At 38.9% G+C, this 16,612-nt stretch overlaps 1 protein-coding gene and 1 pseudogene across 1 annotated transcript; one reads left to right on the forward strand and one right to left on the reverse strand.

Moving 5' to 3' along the window:
• The first annotated feature begins 1,222 nt into the window (after positions 1-1,222).
• On the forward strand, positions 1,223-5,699 carry LOC105032351 (probable indole-3-pyruvate monooxygenase YUCCA9). Its single transcript, XM_010906785.4, has 4 exons — positions 1,223-2,736; positions 3,291-3,539; positions 3,748-3,870; positions 5,276-5,699. The coding sequence occupies exons 1-4, from the start codon at positions 2,122-2,124 to the stop codon at positions 5,471-5,473; spliced, it is 1,185 nt and encodes a 394-aa protein (XP_010905087.1). The 5' UTR covers positions 1,223-2,121; the 3' UTR covers positions 5,474-5,699.
• A 1,120-nt stretch (positions 5,700-6,819) lies between these two features.
• The window catches only part of LOC140853957 (uncharacterized), a 31,469-nt pseudogene continuing 21,676 nt past the window's right edge, over positions 6,820-16,612 (reverse strand).

A 16,612-nucleotide genomic window follows, 5' to 3' on the forward strand; every position in this document is an offset into this window, starting at 1 on the left:
AAAGTCCGGAGGATCCTGAATAAATTGGAAGTCTTAATCTTTTTTCTATTTTATTTTGGGTTGCTTGGGCATTAAGTTAAGATTTTTCTTTTATAAATACGGTCCTTTAGGCCAACGTTGTAGGCCATCTATTTTTTTTTATATTGAATCAAAATTTTAGAAGAGAGTTGCTTCTTATCTTTACTATTCTCTTTGTTTCGTACATCTTTCTCCTATTTTTCCATCAAAACATGACCTTGGCTACGTCAGATGGGATCGTATCTTTTATGCAAAAGAAGGATCTACTATCTTTCACACGAATCCACCATTGGATCATCCATTGATCATTTTGAGATTCATGTGAATGGATAAGTGATTGGTCCAAAGTGCCCTGAGATCTGCACAGTTGGTGATCCAATGATGGATTCTCATGAAGGAAGGTGAATCCTTCTATCACCACCACACGATCCATAATTACTCGAGAACTAAAATATCACCACCGATGTAACATAGGATTCCAAGCCATCACCGCACCAAAAGAGAGAGATCTCACAAATTAGGACTTCACCTTGCAGATTAGGCCATCCATGCACCTTCTGAAAACCAGTGCCCTATTGGAAAAAGATTGTCCAAGGAAGGAGAGTTAGCTATTGCATATTTATTGATAAGCAAGCGAACCATTTGATTTTAAGCAAACAAAATTTGGTTCACAATATTGGTCCCCCACCTACTTCTCCCCCCTAGAAACTTAGATGTGATGCTATCCACTTGTCCAAACCCCACGCCTATTCCCCCAAGCCCCACCAGAGAGAGAGAGACGAAAATGTCATCATCCAGCAACGCCTATATACCTAAATTGTATGGAATTTAAGTAGCACAGGAAGTGATCCCCCACACTGTTCTCTCAACCACGCATGGACCATAGCATATAAATATATACTAGAAAAATTCAACTAGCTAACCCAAAAGGAAAACAAATGATTAGATACTGGAGATTTATTCATCCTCATATGCTCTATATATATACTTATTCTCCTAAGCAATCAAGACCAAGAGTACCCTGTGCAAAGGTGGGGGCGGAAAAAAGGAGATTGACATAGAAAAAGACAAACACCCATTAGTTCGCAAGTAGAGACCATGCTTAGGTTCTACCCACCTTCTTCTCTATAGTGCCATTCACCATCTATTGGCAGATTGGCCACTCTGACATTCCACTTGTTTCTTTTTGTATTCTTCTGTTAATTTGGTTGTTTGCACATAGCTATTCAGTATATATCCCCCAGCAACATAGCACCAGCCTTATCTGATTCATGGCCGGTGGTTTTCATCTCACCCACGCTGCACAGAAAGACCAACTGCGCAACCTCCATCCTCTCCATCTCTTCTTTTATTCCTCTTTCTTGTCTTTTTCTTCTTGTATTTCCATATAGAGAGCCAAATTCCTATCAATTGAGAGGCCACTGCCCGGACTTTACTTTTCAACATGTCTTCTTCACCACGTCAAAATAACCTCATTGCATTTAAAACTCTGCTCCAACTTCTGCTATTTATATGGATTCTCCTCTACTGCCGCAGCTAAATGAACCAAACAAAACCCATATCTTATCTCAAATGATTCTGGTGCTTGTTCGACCAAAGATGATACTCCAAGCTCTGCTTATGAGTAGTCCTCTGCTCCAATCTCTGATCTCCATACTACCAATTACCAAATTCGAACCTTAAAGTCTCCTAGTTGTATAAATCTCCTCCAGGATCCCAAATTGATGACTCCTTCATCAGTTGGGTTCAATGGTTTCTTCTGTTCAGTACTGTTACATTGCCAACTTTGTTGTTCTGAGCTTCCCATGCAATATTTTGTGATCCTTTTTCGCATATTCATTAAGTGAAAGAAACACATATCAAAGACTTTTTTCCCCCTCTCTCTTGCTCTTCATGCGCTTGTGGAATCATAAACCAAGGACTATCCAGATGACTTCAGGGGTATAGATTGAGATCTCTGCCAGCATATTATCTACACCTTCATTAAGCCTGCTTTGCTATCTCATGACAGTTACATAAAGAAGATCCCAAGTCCAGCAGAGAGTCACTTCAGCGAAGCAGAACTCATCTCCAATCCTGGAAATCAAGCTCCATGGACCGCTCATGAAATCGAATTCAAAGCATGTATGGGTGCCCGGGCCAATAATCGTAGGAGCCGGACCTTCGGGCCTGGCTACTTCAGCATGCCTCAAAAAGCAAGGTGTCCCTTCCTTGATACTAGAGAAAGAAAATTGCATAGCCTCATCATGGAAGCTCAGGACTTATGAGCGCCTAAAGCTTCATCTCCCCAAGCAGTTCTGTGAACTTCCTCTCATGACTTTCCCACCGGATTTCCCGACATACCCAACAAAACGGCAGTTCATAAGCTACTTAGAAGCCTATGCTGAGCACTTCTCAATAAAGCCTTTGTTTGGAGTGAGGGTGCAGTGTGCTGAGTATGATCCAAGCATTGGGCTTTGGCGGGTTCAGGGCAATGACTTAGAATTCATATGTCGATGGCTTATAGTTGCGACGGGGGAGAATGCAGAGGCGATATTGCCAGATATCGGTGGGATGTCGGAGTTTCAGGGGCAAGTCCTGCACACAAGTTTCTACAAGAATGGAGATGATTTTAGAGGGGAGAAGGTTCTGGTGGTGGGTTGTGGGAATTCAGGCATGGAAGTTTGCTTGGACCTGTGTAGCAGTGAAGTTCAAGTCTCTATGGTTGTTAGAGATAAGGTGAGATTCTGACTTGCTTTTCCTTTTTCCTTTGTTCATTTTCTGATTTTTGGGTCTCCTGTTTTCCCTCTGCTTGCCTTTTATAGCCTCCTCCCATCCTTTGACTGTATTACTCCCATCCTCTTCTGTCTTTATATCTTCTTCCTTTTTTTTTTTACATTAATTGTTGGTGTTGAGGTTGAATTCATCTTGTTGCCCTTTTCAGTTCGCAAAACTCCATATGATTTTTGTAATTTTCCATCATTGAATACTGTCACTTTCACTTTGGAAATATACCTTTTTTACTATGATGTTTGCCTTGAATTTTGTTTCATCTTTTGAATTATTGTTCTTTCCTATAGCGCATGCAATGATGTGGTGCTTTTATTTTCCTCAAATTTTCCATATTTTGTTTGACAACCTCTATATATCTTTCATTCTGCAAGTTTAAAAATGTTTTATTCAATTCAAGTCAGAGTTCTCTTTCTTTTAGACTTCCCATCTGTATTCCAATGTACTGCTGTTCCCTTCTTACTACACTAACCATGTCACTGTTTTCTCCTTGAGTCTAGCAGTTGCACATCTTGCCAAGGGAAATACTAGGGATTTCAACCTTTGGGCTCTCAATGTGGCTGCTCAAATGGTTGCCAATGAAATTGGTTGATGCATTCCTTCTCTTATGCTCATGGCTGATACTTGGGGATACAGAGAAATATGGCCTCGCTCGACCCAAGATAGGGCCCCTGAAACTAAAGAACACCACCGGGAAGACCCCGGTTCTTGATGTTGGCACTCTTTCAAGAATCAAAAGTGGCCAAATTAAGGTCTTGATCTTCTTTTCATTACCTGAAACATTCTATCATGGTTATGTGATTCTTTTCTTAACACTCATTCAACATACTAGGTAGGATCTTCATTAATTTATCTTTATGTTTGATGTTTCATGATATACCAACATTCATACACATCCAAAGAATAAAGATTTGAAGACCTTTTCTTGATATGCATCTGAGTTCAAGTAGCTTGTTGCAGGTGGTCCCTGGTATAAAGCGCTTTACAAATAAAGGCGTGGAATTTGCGGATGGCAGACAGGAGGATTACGATACAATCATCCTAGCAACTGGCTATAGAAGCAATGTGCCTTCATGGCTCAAGGTATAAATGACCATCCAAAACTACAATACATAGCATTTAGTTTGAAAATATGGAGGCATACTCTATGCATGTGATGCAAAAGGACTGTGATCATGCATGAAATTAGTCTCCATATGGTTAGGTTTATTCATTTTTCTTTTCTTTTTAAGTGAGAAGTAAAAGCCTAAGTACAATTTGTCCATTTGAGATATAACAAAGGCAAAAATGCCTTGGAGCTCCATAGGAATACTGATACGAGGACCAGGCCGAGTTCTTGCAGTAGCTTCAATGAAAAGGACAAGAAGAAGACACATGGTTAGGATAGAGACAATGCAATCAAAATTTGTGGTGAGGAACTTAGATGCATGCTTGGCAAATATTTCATCCAATCGGAACCATAGACACCAAAGAATTTGCATGCTATGGAGTCCACCTAGCCCAATTTAGAACATATCCAATGTATGTCGGCAAAATAAACCAGCATGCAAAGCCACATAGTATGATGCAAAAAACTACTAAGCCCACACAACCACATACCGAGTAACTTGATTAGAGCATATGATTGTCAACCACAAGGTTGAAGATTCAATTTCTTCCTCTGGCAAGGTCGGAGATCCAATTCATTCCTCTTGAATTTATTATTTTCCTCAAAAAACTAAAACATCATAACATCCTAAAAGCATAGCGTTATCATATAGTCTCTGCAGTTATTTCGATTTTGAAATCGATAAATGTAACATGAGCCCATTCATGATATTCCCTTCAAAATAGTGTATATGAAAAGCAAGAACAACATCGGTCATGATCGGTGCATGTGAAGAGTTCTTGTTCATCTTCAATATTATTGTGCAAATATAGGCAAGGATGATGATATATATAACATAAAACATCCTCCAGCTTTGATGGCAATTGTGGACCAAATCAGTGAGATCTGAGTCTTCCCTGGAGTAGTCTGTATACTACTATTTATGGCATACAGTGATTCAATTGAAGGGAGCAACAATAGGATGGTAAGAATGGGCCATATGAAGAAGAAAAGGATATACCTGAGCCATGATCCTGACTTCCTGAATGAGCACTCATTGTGGGGTTATCATCAGAGAGTGGAAAAAATTAACCTCTTACAATTGATTTCAGCTTCAAAGAAGCCTCTTCACGTGAAATCCCATCATGTACATGGTCCAGGCTGCATTCATTCACGTGGATAGAAAACTACCCGTTGGACCTCGTGTGGACCTCACTCACTTATTCTTAGACTGGACCTCTCTACAATCACATTTATATGTTTGCATGCATAATTGTGTATACATATGTATATGTATATATTTGCAAGCATGCATAATTATGTACGTATATGTAGACATGCATGCACACGCATGTAAGTAATACGTATATGGTTGGTATCTAATTGTTTTCTTGTCACAAGGAGGAGGAGTTCTTTGATAAAAAAGATGGTTTTCCGAGGAATCCATTTCCTAACAGTTGGAGAGGGAAGAACGGGCTCTATGCGACGGGGTTCACCAGGAGAGGATTGTTGGGATCTTCCATGGATGCTCACAGGATAGCAGAGGACATTGCCTGCCAATGGAAGTCCAAGACCAAGCATCCGCCTTTAGAGATGTAGACAGCAGAAAATGACTGAAGCTTTTAACTTCCGTCTCTCATGCAGAAATTAGAAAAGTCTATTGTATCCTATATATGGTTCTTACCTTCCTGTCTTTTTGATGATGTACTCCTGGAATTGCACAGAAGGAACCAAAAATTACTACTTACTTGCATGGAGATCAGTACAGAGTTATAACTAAGTTTTGATCTACTGGAGTCTTCTAGGGTTTAGCCTGTATTATTTACCCGCAAACTGTGTAATTGACTAATTATGAACCAGTACCATTGGTGCAAGATATGTATGCTCTTCTATCAAAAATCAGATGGTGACTCCCTGTACTAAATGACATTAATACAACTATTCTTTTTTGAAAAAAAAGGGAAATGATACAAGCTTTTCTGTCATTAAATGCTTAAATGAGACCAGTGTCTATATGATTAACAAAAAAATATCGTTTCTACATTAGTTGTCCCTATGCTGACCCTATTCTGGACATTATAGTTCACCTGGTTATGAATTACAAACCTGAACCTATATCAAGAAACCAATGGATTAAGTGAGATGAGATCCTCATCTGTTACCAAACACCATCAGATAATGACATTAAATTCATGATATGTTTGAATTTGGATCAACATTTGATTCAACAAAGTTTGATAACTTTCCATCTTCAACTTTTTTTTTTTTATCAACTTTTTTGTGTCAACCGCAACTATTGTATCCAATTCTTACTCAAGACTGTAAAACTTGATCACCATTTGAGTAGAAAACTTAACATTAGATGGTCAGGCAACCTAGGTTCATGCAATCAAGAACACTCAAAAGGAATCTAGAAATGAAGTTATGAAAGATCTTGCTCAAGAAAAGTAAATTAATCTCTGCGAGATTTTGGACTCTTGCACACCAAATACAATTATTTACAACCAACGCTTGCAAAAGATCATCCATTGATGGACAATATTACCATCTGTGTGCTCAGCAATTGTGTAAACTTCATGCAATCTGAAAAGATCTACAGAATCTGGCATTTGTTGGAATTTGAAATTTTTTTAAGCATAGTCACCAGCCCATGAAAAATACATATATGAAATCTTTGCATGCCTAAAATAATTGCTATTACAGAGTCAAATTTGAAATCTCAACTCTCCCAAAGGACTTTTCTCAACTGTAGATATTGTTCAGACTTAACATAAGTATCCTAATCAATAAAAGCTCAACCCAAAGGACCATATTTCTCGAGAAAAGGAGACAATATTGATTGCAAAAGACTTTGATTACATCTGCCAACCAACATTTTCCACATGTTTGGATAAACCTCCCACAATTTTTAATAACAATTATAAAAAAGAGCAACTACCATTCTTTCAATTTGGAAATTTCAGTAGTGCCTAATCATGTTCATCACATGTTCACTTCTCAAAACCATTTGAACTCTTCATTGCATACTAGACTCAATCCCTTGGCCTGTTAAACAAATAGTACAGTGACTAAACTTAAGCACCTCAATTCCATTCCAAGTTCCTACAGATACCTGCCTGGCTGATTCATAACCATTAACACCACCTTCATGTTTACTGTAAGGAAGAAACCAGTATTAGCAAGCAGAAGTTCTCAATATTTCATATGAAATGTAGACAGGAATGGGTCGATAGAACCGCGAAACAAAGTAGAATAAGGAATCTATCAAGTGCCAGCAAAGAAAGGAGCAAGAGCTATCAACTGGAATCCAAGCTTATTGTTGCACACAAGCAGGCTTCCAACAGTCGCGGTACAAAGGGAAGAGATCCTACTCCAAAAGGGGGTGTAGCGGCCTAGGTGGAAGTCATAGTCATGCGTTGAAAGTCCCTTTGCGACTGGTTTGGTCCCCTTCACACCATCAACCAGCTGATAGGGACAACTCAACAAAGAGAGGATTTTTTTTCCTCCACCCTTGCATGCTTGACCAAATTACTTCTCCAAATACTGGCAGGTTCGAGTAGTATCTTTCACCCGAAAGAATTATTGATCCTTTTTTTTTTGTTTTTTTGTGACACAAACCATTGGATCATATCTCACACAGATTTTAAAGTAGTTCGAACTCTCCCATTCATCTGCCAGCATGGTTCTCATAGCGGCTATTGCACAATTCAATGATGCATATCATTAAAAAAGATGAATCAATTGTTCGTGCGAAAGATGCAATCCAAACCCATTACTAGCATGGTTCATATAGTTGCCTCAAAGTTGAATTTTCCCAGGCCTCTGTTGCACAATAATTTTCAGTCGTTTAATCAAGAAAAACAATAATCTTCGGTTGGTGAACATACATCAGCATCTTATTGTCCTCCACTCCCTTCATCTCATTAAATTTGAAAGTGATGGTTTTGGAAAGTACTCGACCGTTTGATTTGGAAATAAATTTTGAGGATATGAAGAGATTTATCCAGATCAGTTTGGGGGACACCACTTTTTACATGAACAGAAATTTTGTACATTTGATTGGAGGGATAGATGCAAGAGATAAGCTTTTTCATTTAATGTTCGTTAGGTTTTGCAATGATTTAGATGTTAACCATAAGGATGAAATTATCCTCACATGTTCTATGGTATAAGGCAGTGTCTGGTAGGTGGTATAACCACTCATTCCATGGTTACACCATCAAGCACCATTTTTGGCTGGTGGAATAGCCTTATACAATGATAAGGGACAAGTAGGAGAGAGAGGGTATAATTCTATTCTACTATTTTGAAGGAATAGATTTATACTATAGAATAGAGAAAGTTATCCTCTCTAATTACAAATTTACTATTATCCAATCTCTAAATATACAAATAAAAAAGGAGCGTAGTTTTATCCTTATAATAAAAAACAAATCATCACAAATTCAAATGCATATTAAGCTCATGCACTTGTTCTTGGCGCTTATTCCAAAGAGTAAATGTACAAAATTCTTATTTTATGGAACAAGTCCCATCTCTCCAAGTCAAGATATGTTATTATTTCGTGAGAGCTGACCCACCCAGTTTCTCTGCTGATCTACATGCACCGTCTAGCAGGTATGGTCGCTGCTTTTCTCTCTCCTCATCGTCTCCCTAGCTCCCTTTAAAAAGGGTGTCTGCTTCCGGTGTGGAGATGCCAATCAAAAATGCTTGTAGGAACCCCTTAAAATGCTTTCATTGCCTTAAATTTGGCCATTCCTTCAAGCAATGTAGGAACCACTCTTTTTCCTCTACCTTGCTACCTTCTCATCATCGCCTGATCTTCTCACAACCTGTAACTAACCCTCCCATAGTGTCTCTCTCTAACCCTGTTGCACCGCCCCCCCTCCCCCAATACCAATATGTCTAGAACCTCTAAGGTTTTCTTAGCTTTTACCTCCAATATAGCAGAGGTTTCCTCTTATCTATATCGTGTTGCATATGTTGAAGCTTTTGGATGCCCAGTCGAAGAGGATGATGTTGCTGTCACTCTCTCTAGGAAAGCTTGTATTGTAGAAAATTGAAAAACTAAATGCCTTCCAAAATCTAATACTTTCTTCGTGGCTTGCCCATCCAATGAGGTGGTGCAAGGTCTAATTGCTTTGGGGCACATTAGGAGGGAAGATTTTACATTACTAGTTAGTCACTGGGATGAAACCAAGTTTGGTTTCCATAGCAACTTGAGATTCAAGGTGAGTGCTAGTTTGTTTAACCTACCCTTAATCTGTTGGAATGTCGACGCTGTGGCCAACATCGTGGCTAGGTTTGGAGTTCCTCTACGTGCCAGTAGGTCTTGTATCCAATGAAATGATCTCACTAATTTTGACTTTTATTTTCTTTGTGAAAGTCTGAAAACCATCCCAGAGCTCATTGAGGTTTCAGTGGGGGGTATTTCTTATCAAGTGAAGCTAGTGGTTAACTTCTCTACTCCTTTTGCCCCCTCTTCCGATCAATCTTCCTCTCTCGGTGATGATCACGGTGACCTTGGTGACTCTGAGTATGACTTCTGCTTTGGCTCATCTAATAGGAATCCTCAACCCGGCTCTCCAAATCATCTTGTCAACCAATCAGGTAATTTCAATTCCTCATCTGATAGACATAACCCACAAATTCAATCACGGCCTCATCAGGCTGGCTCACAGTCATCCCTTTCTCTAACTAGGCTCAAACCTTCTATTACACCATTTACTAGCCTATCTCTAAATGCTACCTCATTGTTCACCAGTTCTCCTAGCGCTTTCATTCCACCTAACCTTTTGGGTCTATTAATGCCTCTCAAAACCTGTTGCCTCGCTCCAACTGGTTCATTCAAATTTTAAACCTAACTATTTTACTTTCTTGGGACCTTCTAACGCTCCTACTCCGAATGCCAACCATTGCCTATCTAAGTTTTTCCTGGGAAACTCTCTCTCGCTCTTGCTAGACTCATCAAAAACTGTACCTCTTACTCAATCTTCCACTCTTACCTATAGCCCTATACCAATTGCTAAAGTGTTCCACTCTATCATCCAAGCTATTCACCCACCAACTCAGTCCACCTCTCCTTCTTTCAAGAGGAGCACAACGATCGAAAAAACTCAAATCTCTGGATGTTGTTGAGCAAGACCTGAATGAGGAAGACTCACTTTTCATAAATTCTCTGACTGCCGGCAACATTGTTAAGATGGGTGATAGGATCACGATATTGTCATTAAAACACCATCCTTATCAAATTAATTCTGACTTTTAAAAATTAAAAATATGTAGAAAGTAATGAATCAGATCGAATCTACAGAGAAAGCAAGATTTTGATTTAAAATCTTTGATTTTATAAAAAAAATAAAGTTTTGAAGACAGCAATTTTAAGTCAAAAAATAGAAATTAAAAGCATGAAAAATAAATCAAGTACTAAGATCTACTATTTAGATCATAGCTTCTACTTATAATAAAAATAAATAACAAAAATTTAGAGAGCATAAAATAAATTGATACTAAGATCTACTAACTAGATCCTAGCATCTACTTATAATAAAAATAAATAACAAAAATTTAAAGTACAAAAAAATAAATTTTATATTAATTAGAATTAAAATTTAAGTACAAAAAATTTAAAAAGAATAATAAATTAGAATAAAATTATAACAAGAATATGAAGTTGATCGATGTAGCCTCATCGGAAAGATGGTTGATGACATCTCCTTCTTTCTTCATACTCCATAGAGCAAACCGACTTCTCTTCTTCTTCCCTTTGGATTCCTAAATCTCTCTAATTTTATTCTCTATTTTTTTTTTATTTTTTTACTAATTTTCTCTACTTTCTTCTCTTATTCCTAGACTCCCTATTTATAAGTGAATTTTTTATCTTTTTCTGATAGCAAAAGGAGTCCTAAAGTCCTTAGAATTTGTATTACACCCATAGCATTTAATTCTAACCGTCGAATCTTCATTGGACCACTCAGATTAGCCCAAAAAATGTAGATCAACTCCTTATCATGATCGAAAATGATGCTGACCGTTGGATCGTGCTCTTGATGTGTTTTCGACCATTGGATCATACTTAACTCTTCCTATTCTCAGTCAAGATGAACACTAGCCATCGGATCGGACTCCAAATTGAATTTCAGCCATCGAATTGCACTCCTGATTTCTTCTTTGCTTAGTTTTCAACCGACAATAAGCAGCAGCTATCCGATCTTGTTTGTGATTAATCTCCACCATTCGTTCGCAAAAAATTTTCTTCTGCCCGTCGTAGACCGCATCAAAGACCACGAACCATTTTTGATAGACCGCACCCTTGAATCTGTGGATCGAGCGGTCAGTCCACCATGCATTAAAGGCTATAAAATTTATTTTTTAGGATATTTTGGCTTGATTTTTGTCCTGATTTTGTACGTAAAAAATAAAAAAAAATACCTTAAATTTTTCATTAATTCTTCATTATTTTGGTACTTAAATTACTCAATTAAATTAACATCTATTTTTCATAAATATGCTCTAATTTTATATTTTTTAAATTATTTATTTTTATAAAAAAATTTAATTTATTTATGAAATCAGATTTTTAAAAAGATGTTAGCACCATAAAATATCAAAAATATCTAAAATAAATATAAAAATATATCGCTTATCACACTTCCTAACTTGAACTTTGCTCGTCCTCGAGTAAAAAAAAGATTTAGAGTTAAGTACCATTTAACTTAGAGTTTCAAATTTCACCAGATGATTTTCAAAAAAGCCATTGATATTCAGTAGAGCGTGAGTGAAGTATATCATTAGGGTATTAATACTAATCAATGTGAAAGTTAAAATAAGAACACTAAATCTTTTTTGAACTTTTTCTAAATTACTCCTACCTTTATCTTCAAATCATTAACCTTCATGTGGACAAGTATATTGTTACTTCCATCTTTTATTTATTAATTTTTTTTCTTCTTTTTTTTTTTACGTTGTACTGCTATTGAGTGTCTTAACCCCTTAAGCTTTTTGTTTGATCTATGTAGCGAGTTTTCAGCCAATGACTCCCGAACCAGATGACTTTAGGGCACTAGGTATAGAATATCCCTTGAACTTATTTGCTCGAATCAAATAAACTACGAGTTAAAACTATCTTTACAATAAAGCTTCTTTGTCCTTCATACCTTTTGACGTGAAACTCAATGCTTGCTTAGGCAAAGAGACCTGATTACTCAGCATGAAGTATTTAAAAAAATTTTTTTTTTTATTTAAAGAAGCGTATAGTTACCCTACACAAGCTCATAGGAAGTAAACTCTTCTTTGATGCTGGTAGAAAAATTTAGAAATATTCAAAAAAAGCTATTTAAGTTATAAACTTAACTCTTTATTAAGTTTTCTTAATACTTGATTCTTCGATATCTCACAAACTCTCTGGTCTGTACATCAATTTTTTTTAAAAAATACTTGCTTTAACTCGATTTTTAAGTATAATCAGGTGCTTAAATGCTAAATACTAACTTACTTGAGGACTTAAAAATTTAAAAATTTTTATTATTCTCTCCTCCAACTTAATCGACATTATCCTCAATGGAGTAAGAAAAATAAAGGGTGCATACAAAAGAAAAGAAAATAAGAGATATCACCTGATCCAGAAGTCTTTTCAAAATTACTTCTCCCAACTTAACCAATATTATCTTCAAATCCCTACAAAAGACATAAAGTAAGACTCGATTAACCTAAACAAAATGCAAAAAGATATCAAAAAGTAAAAGCTAGATTGTCACTCAGAAAGTACTAAGTTTACCGTCTTCAGCCAGACCAATCGACTCTCTCACCTATCCTATGTCAAATATTAAATTGATAAATTTCAATAGTTTTGGATTGTCAATCTCAAGAAGATGACCTATAATAAATTTTAATATTTTATTATCAATCTTCAAAAAATATTTCACATCTCTATTCTTAATTTTAGGAAGATAATTTATAAATCCATTCACAGACTCTTGTTTGTTGAGAATTTTTCTTATTTATTTTTCTAAAATGCTCATAAATTGAGTTTTTGGGTTAGAAGATGAGTTTGAAGTAATGGGTATCGGAAGAGTATCACTAGATTCTAAACATGTATACTCAGGTTTGATCAAGGACGATTTCAGTTCTGGAGAAGGTAATAATTCTAAAGTGAAAGAATCAGTTTCTAGAGTTGAAAAAAATGGAACTCTTGGTTTATATGTCTCGAGTAACTTAGTCACTCTCTTCTTTTTTTATTTTTTTCATCAAATCAGTACCAGTTTCGGGCTCAGATTTTTCTATTGGGTTAGTCTCAATACTAATCTCTTCTTTTAATTTCTCATTTTGGTTAGCATCAGTACTAGCCTCTCTCACCTGATCTTGGTATGGGTACTTAAAAATTCTATCACTTCTAAACTCAGAGATTACTGTCATTTTCAAATTGAAGATTCTTAAGTGGGACATTGGATTGATGACTAGGTCTAGGTGGTTGGTGGGTGGATGGGTTATTTTTAAAATTCGATATTGGTTGGCTCAACAATTGATCTAGTTCTCTCCTCATGGTAGACTCAGCTAACTATCCTATTTGTACTTCTAGTCTGGTGATGGATTGCTGTTGGATCATAATCATTTGTTGAAGTTGGCTAAACGTATCGTCAGCTAGAGGTATCTGTTGAGGAGATGGGTATGACGGCTGATTGTGATATTATGACTGGGTAGACTGACTAAGCTGACCTCTATTATAGGCATAATTCTAGTATTGGGGTCTATTCTGAAAATTTTGCACCAGAGGAATTTAGGTCTGGGCCTGAGTCTGTTAGGGTCTTCAAGAAAAATTAGGGTAGTTCCCCTAATCTTGGTTATATGTGTTTAAGAATGGGTCATTGACAGGATTGGAGTAACCTTGAGCAGCTTGAATTATTCTTAGATGAAAGGTGAAAACTGTACAGCCGTGAGATATTCACTCACATGATGGGCTGGGCTAGCATAGATAGAACAAATCTCCTAATAATTGAGAGGTGGTATGTATTGCACAGGAGATTATTGATCTAAGACTAAGAATTTATCTATAACAAGGTTGACTTTATCTAATTTTTGGGCTATCAGATTTAAATTGATCTGAAGACTAGAATCTGAATGTTTGATCACATAGAATGATGTAAACATCGATGGATTATAGGTGGAAGAAATAAAATATTTCTTCATCTGTCTAGATGATTCTCCAAAATTTTTAGCCATTTGATTATCAAGTTTAACATGGATCAGTCATTCAATTTCAGAATTAGATTCAAGTAGGTCAGAAAAAAATTCTATCGTGCATGTACCAGTGCAAACCCTAATATGTGTGGTTCAATTTTTTTTTTTTAAAGAAGAAGGAGAAAGAGAAGAGAAAAAAAAAAGAAGAGAGAAGTTTTATAGGTGATAATCTTAAGAAAGCTCTAGACCTAAGGTGAAGGATGAGAAGAATTAGTTATAGTTAAATGTTAATTGCAATCAAGGTAGCAAACAAATAAACCTAGACACCTATAGATTTCTCAGATCTAACAGTTCAATGTAAAGTGGCTTAGCCTAAATGCAATTGGATTTGTTCTCACTTTCTTCAACTAGCTATGTAAGAGATGGGGTCGTAGGGGTCCTCTCGTTGCTTGCCTTAGATACCAATTGGATTGGCCAAGTAAGCTAACGGAACCAATTAAATAACCATGAGTCTACTTAGGCTTAATCTTTGTAACCTCTTACTTTGGACACTAGTTTTAGGGGTGAGTCCAAACTTATTTTATACTTGACTTCACCACAATACTCAAACTAAACTCAATTGATCCTAAGGGCCAATGTCTACTTAATTTTAATTAGGTTTGGGTTAATGCGGGATGCTGGTTGGTTGTTTTTGGGCTAAGAAAATGGGATAAAATCTCTACCTTATCTTGTTAATGGGTATTGCCCTTAAGTTGATTTGAGATGAATATGCACAATAAATTTTAAACAAAGGGTTCTGTTGGTGCAAAAATCTGCTTGCGCCGGAGAAGCTGGAGTTGGGGAAGCCACGGTCGCCGCCGGGACCTGCAAAGGAAGTCTAAACCTGAGGTGGGGTTGCTCCGGCAAGACCCTCCGACGCTCAAGTCAGTTCTCTGCCTCAACAAGAATGGAGTGCTCGAACGGAGAATTTAGCAGAGTTTTGAGATAAGAAAATGAGCTTATAGAATAACGTATCTGGGTCCCCCTTTTTATAGGCGGGGGAGGTAATAGATCGATGGCGATGTTTGTAACCGCCAGGTAGTGGGCCGCCCACAGTCAGGAGGAATTTACTGCGAAGAGTAGCGGAGCGGAGTCGTGGCTATCGCCGTAGCTCGCCACGTGGAATCTGTTACAGGCAGTGGAGTCACGCGGTGCCCGCCGCAGGGAGTGGAGCAGAATCATGGCCGTTGATACAACCTGTCAGAGAATAATGGAGTCGCGTAGGGTCTGCCGCAATGAGTGGAGCAGAATCATGGCCGTTGATACAGCCTGTCAGAGAATAATGAAGTCGCGTAGGGTCTGCCACAATGAGTGGAGTAGAATCATGGCCGTTGATACAGCCTGAGAATGTAGATCCATCGATCGAAGCTCGGCAGTGGTCGGGGCTGGTGACGGAGTTCGGCTCCCGTAGGAGTCCGGACGAAGTCTGTCTTGCAGCCGTAGGGGTCGAGGATGAAGCCCGACTCTCGTAGTAGTCCGGGCGGAGTCTTCCTGCAATTTAAAGTTAAAGGCGGAGTCCGGCTCCCGTAGGAGTCCGGACAAGGCTTACCAGCGGTTGATGTTGAGGATGGAGCCCGGCTCCCGTAGGAGTTCGGGCGGAGTCTACCTGCTGTGGAAGTCGTTGGCGGAGTCCGGCTCCCGTAGGAGTCCGGATGGAGTCTACCTGCAATCAAGGTTAAAGGCGAAGTCTGGATCCCGTAGGAGTCCAGATAAGGCTTACCAGCGGTTGATGTTGAGGACGGAGCCCGGCTCCCGTAGGAGTTCGGGTGGAGTCTACCTGTAGTCGATGTCGGCGGCGGAGCCCGGCTCCCGTAGGAGTCCGGGCGGAGTCCACTTGAGGTCGGAGTTGTCGGCGGAGCCTGGCTCCCGTAGGAGTCCAGACGAAGTCTTCCTGCAATCAAGGTTAAAGGCGAAGTCCAGATCCCGTAGGAGTCCGGATAAGGCTTACCAGCGGTTGATGTTGAGGACGGAGCCCGGCTCCCGTAGGAATTCGGACAGAGTCTACCTGTAGTCGATGTCGGCGGCGGAGCCCGGCTCCCGTAGGAGTCCGGGCGGAGTCCACTTGAGGTCGGAGTTGTCGGCGGAGCCCGGCTCCCGTAGGAGTCCGGACGAAGTCTTCCTGCAATCAAGGTTAAAGGCGAAGTCCAGATCCCGTAGGAGTCCGGATAAGGCTTACCAGCGGTTGATGTTGAGGACGGAGCCCGGCTCCCGTAGGAGTTCGAGCGGAGTCTACCTGTAGTCGATGTCAGCGGCGGAGCCCAGCTCCCGTAGGAGTCCGGGCGGAGTCCACTTAAGGTCGGAGTTGTCGGCGGAGCCCGGCTCCCGTAGGAGTCCGGACGAAGTCTGCTCGTAGCTGTTGGAGTTGTCGGTGACGGAGCCTGGCTCCCGTAGGAGTCCGGGCGGAGTTGTCATGTAGTCGATTCCGCTGAGGACTTCGGCTGTGGGTATTTTATACCCAACACCAGTCCCCCTACTTCCGAGTTTGAAATTCAAACTCGAAAGTAGGGGGACTGGTGTTGGGTA

The sequence above is a fragment of the Elaeis guineensis genome, chromosome 15 (assembly GCF_000442705.2).
Source record: "Elaeis guineensis isolate ETL-2024a chromosome 15, EG11, whole genome shotgun sequence".
NCBI classification, from domain to species: Eukaryota; Viridiplantae; Streptophyta; class Magnoliopsida; order Arecales; family Arecaceae; genus Elaeis; species Elaeis guineensis.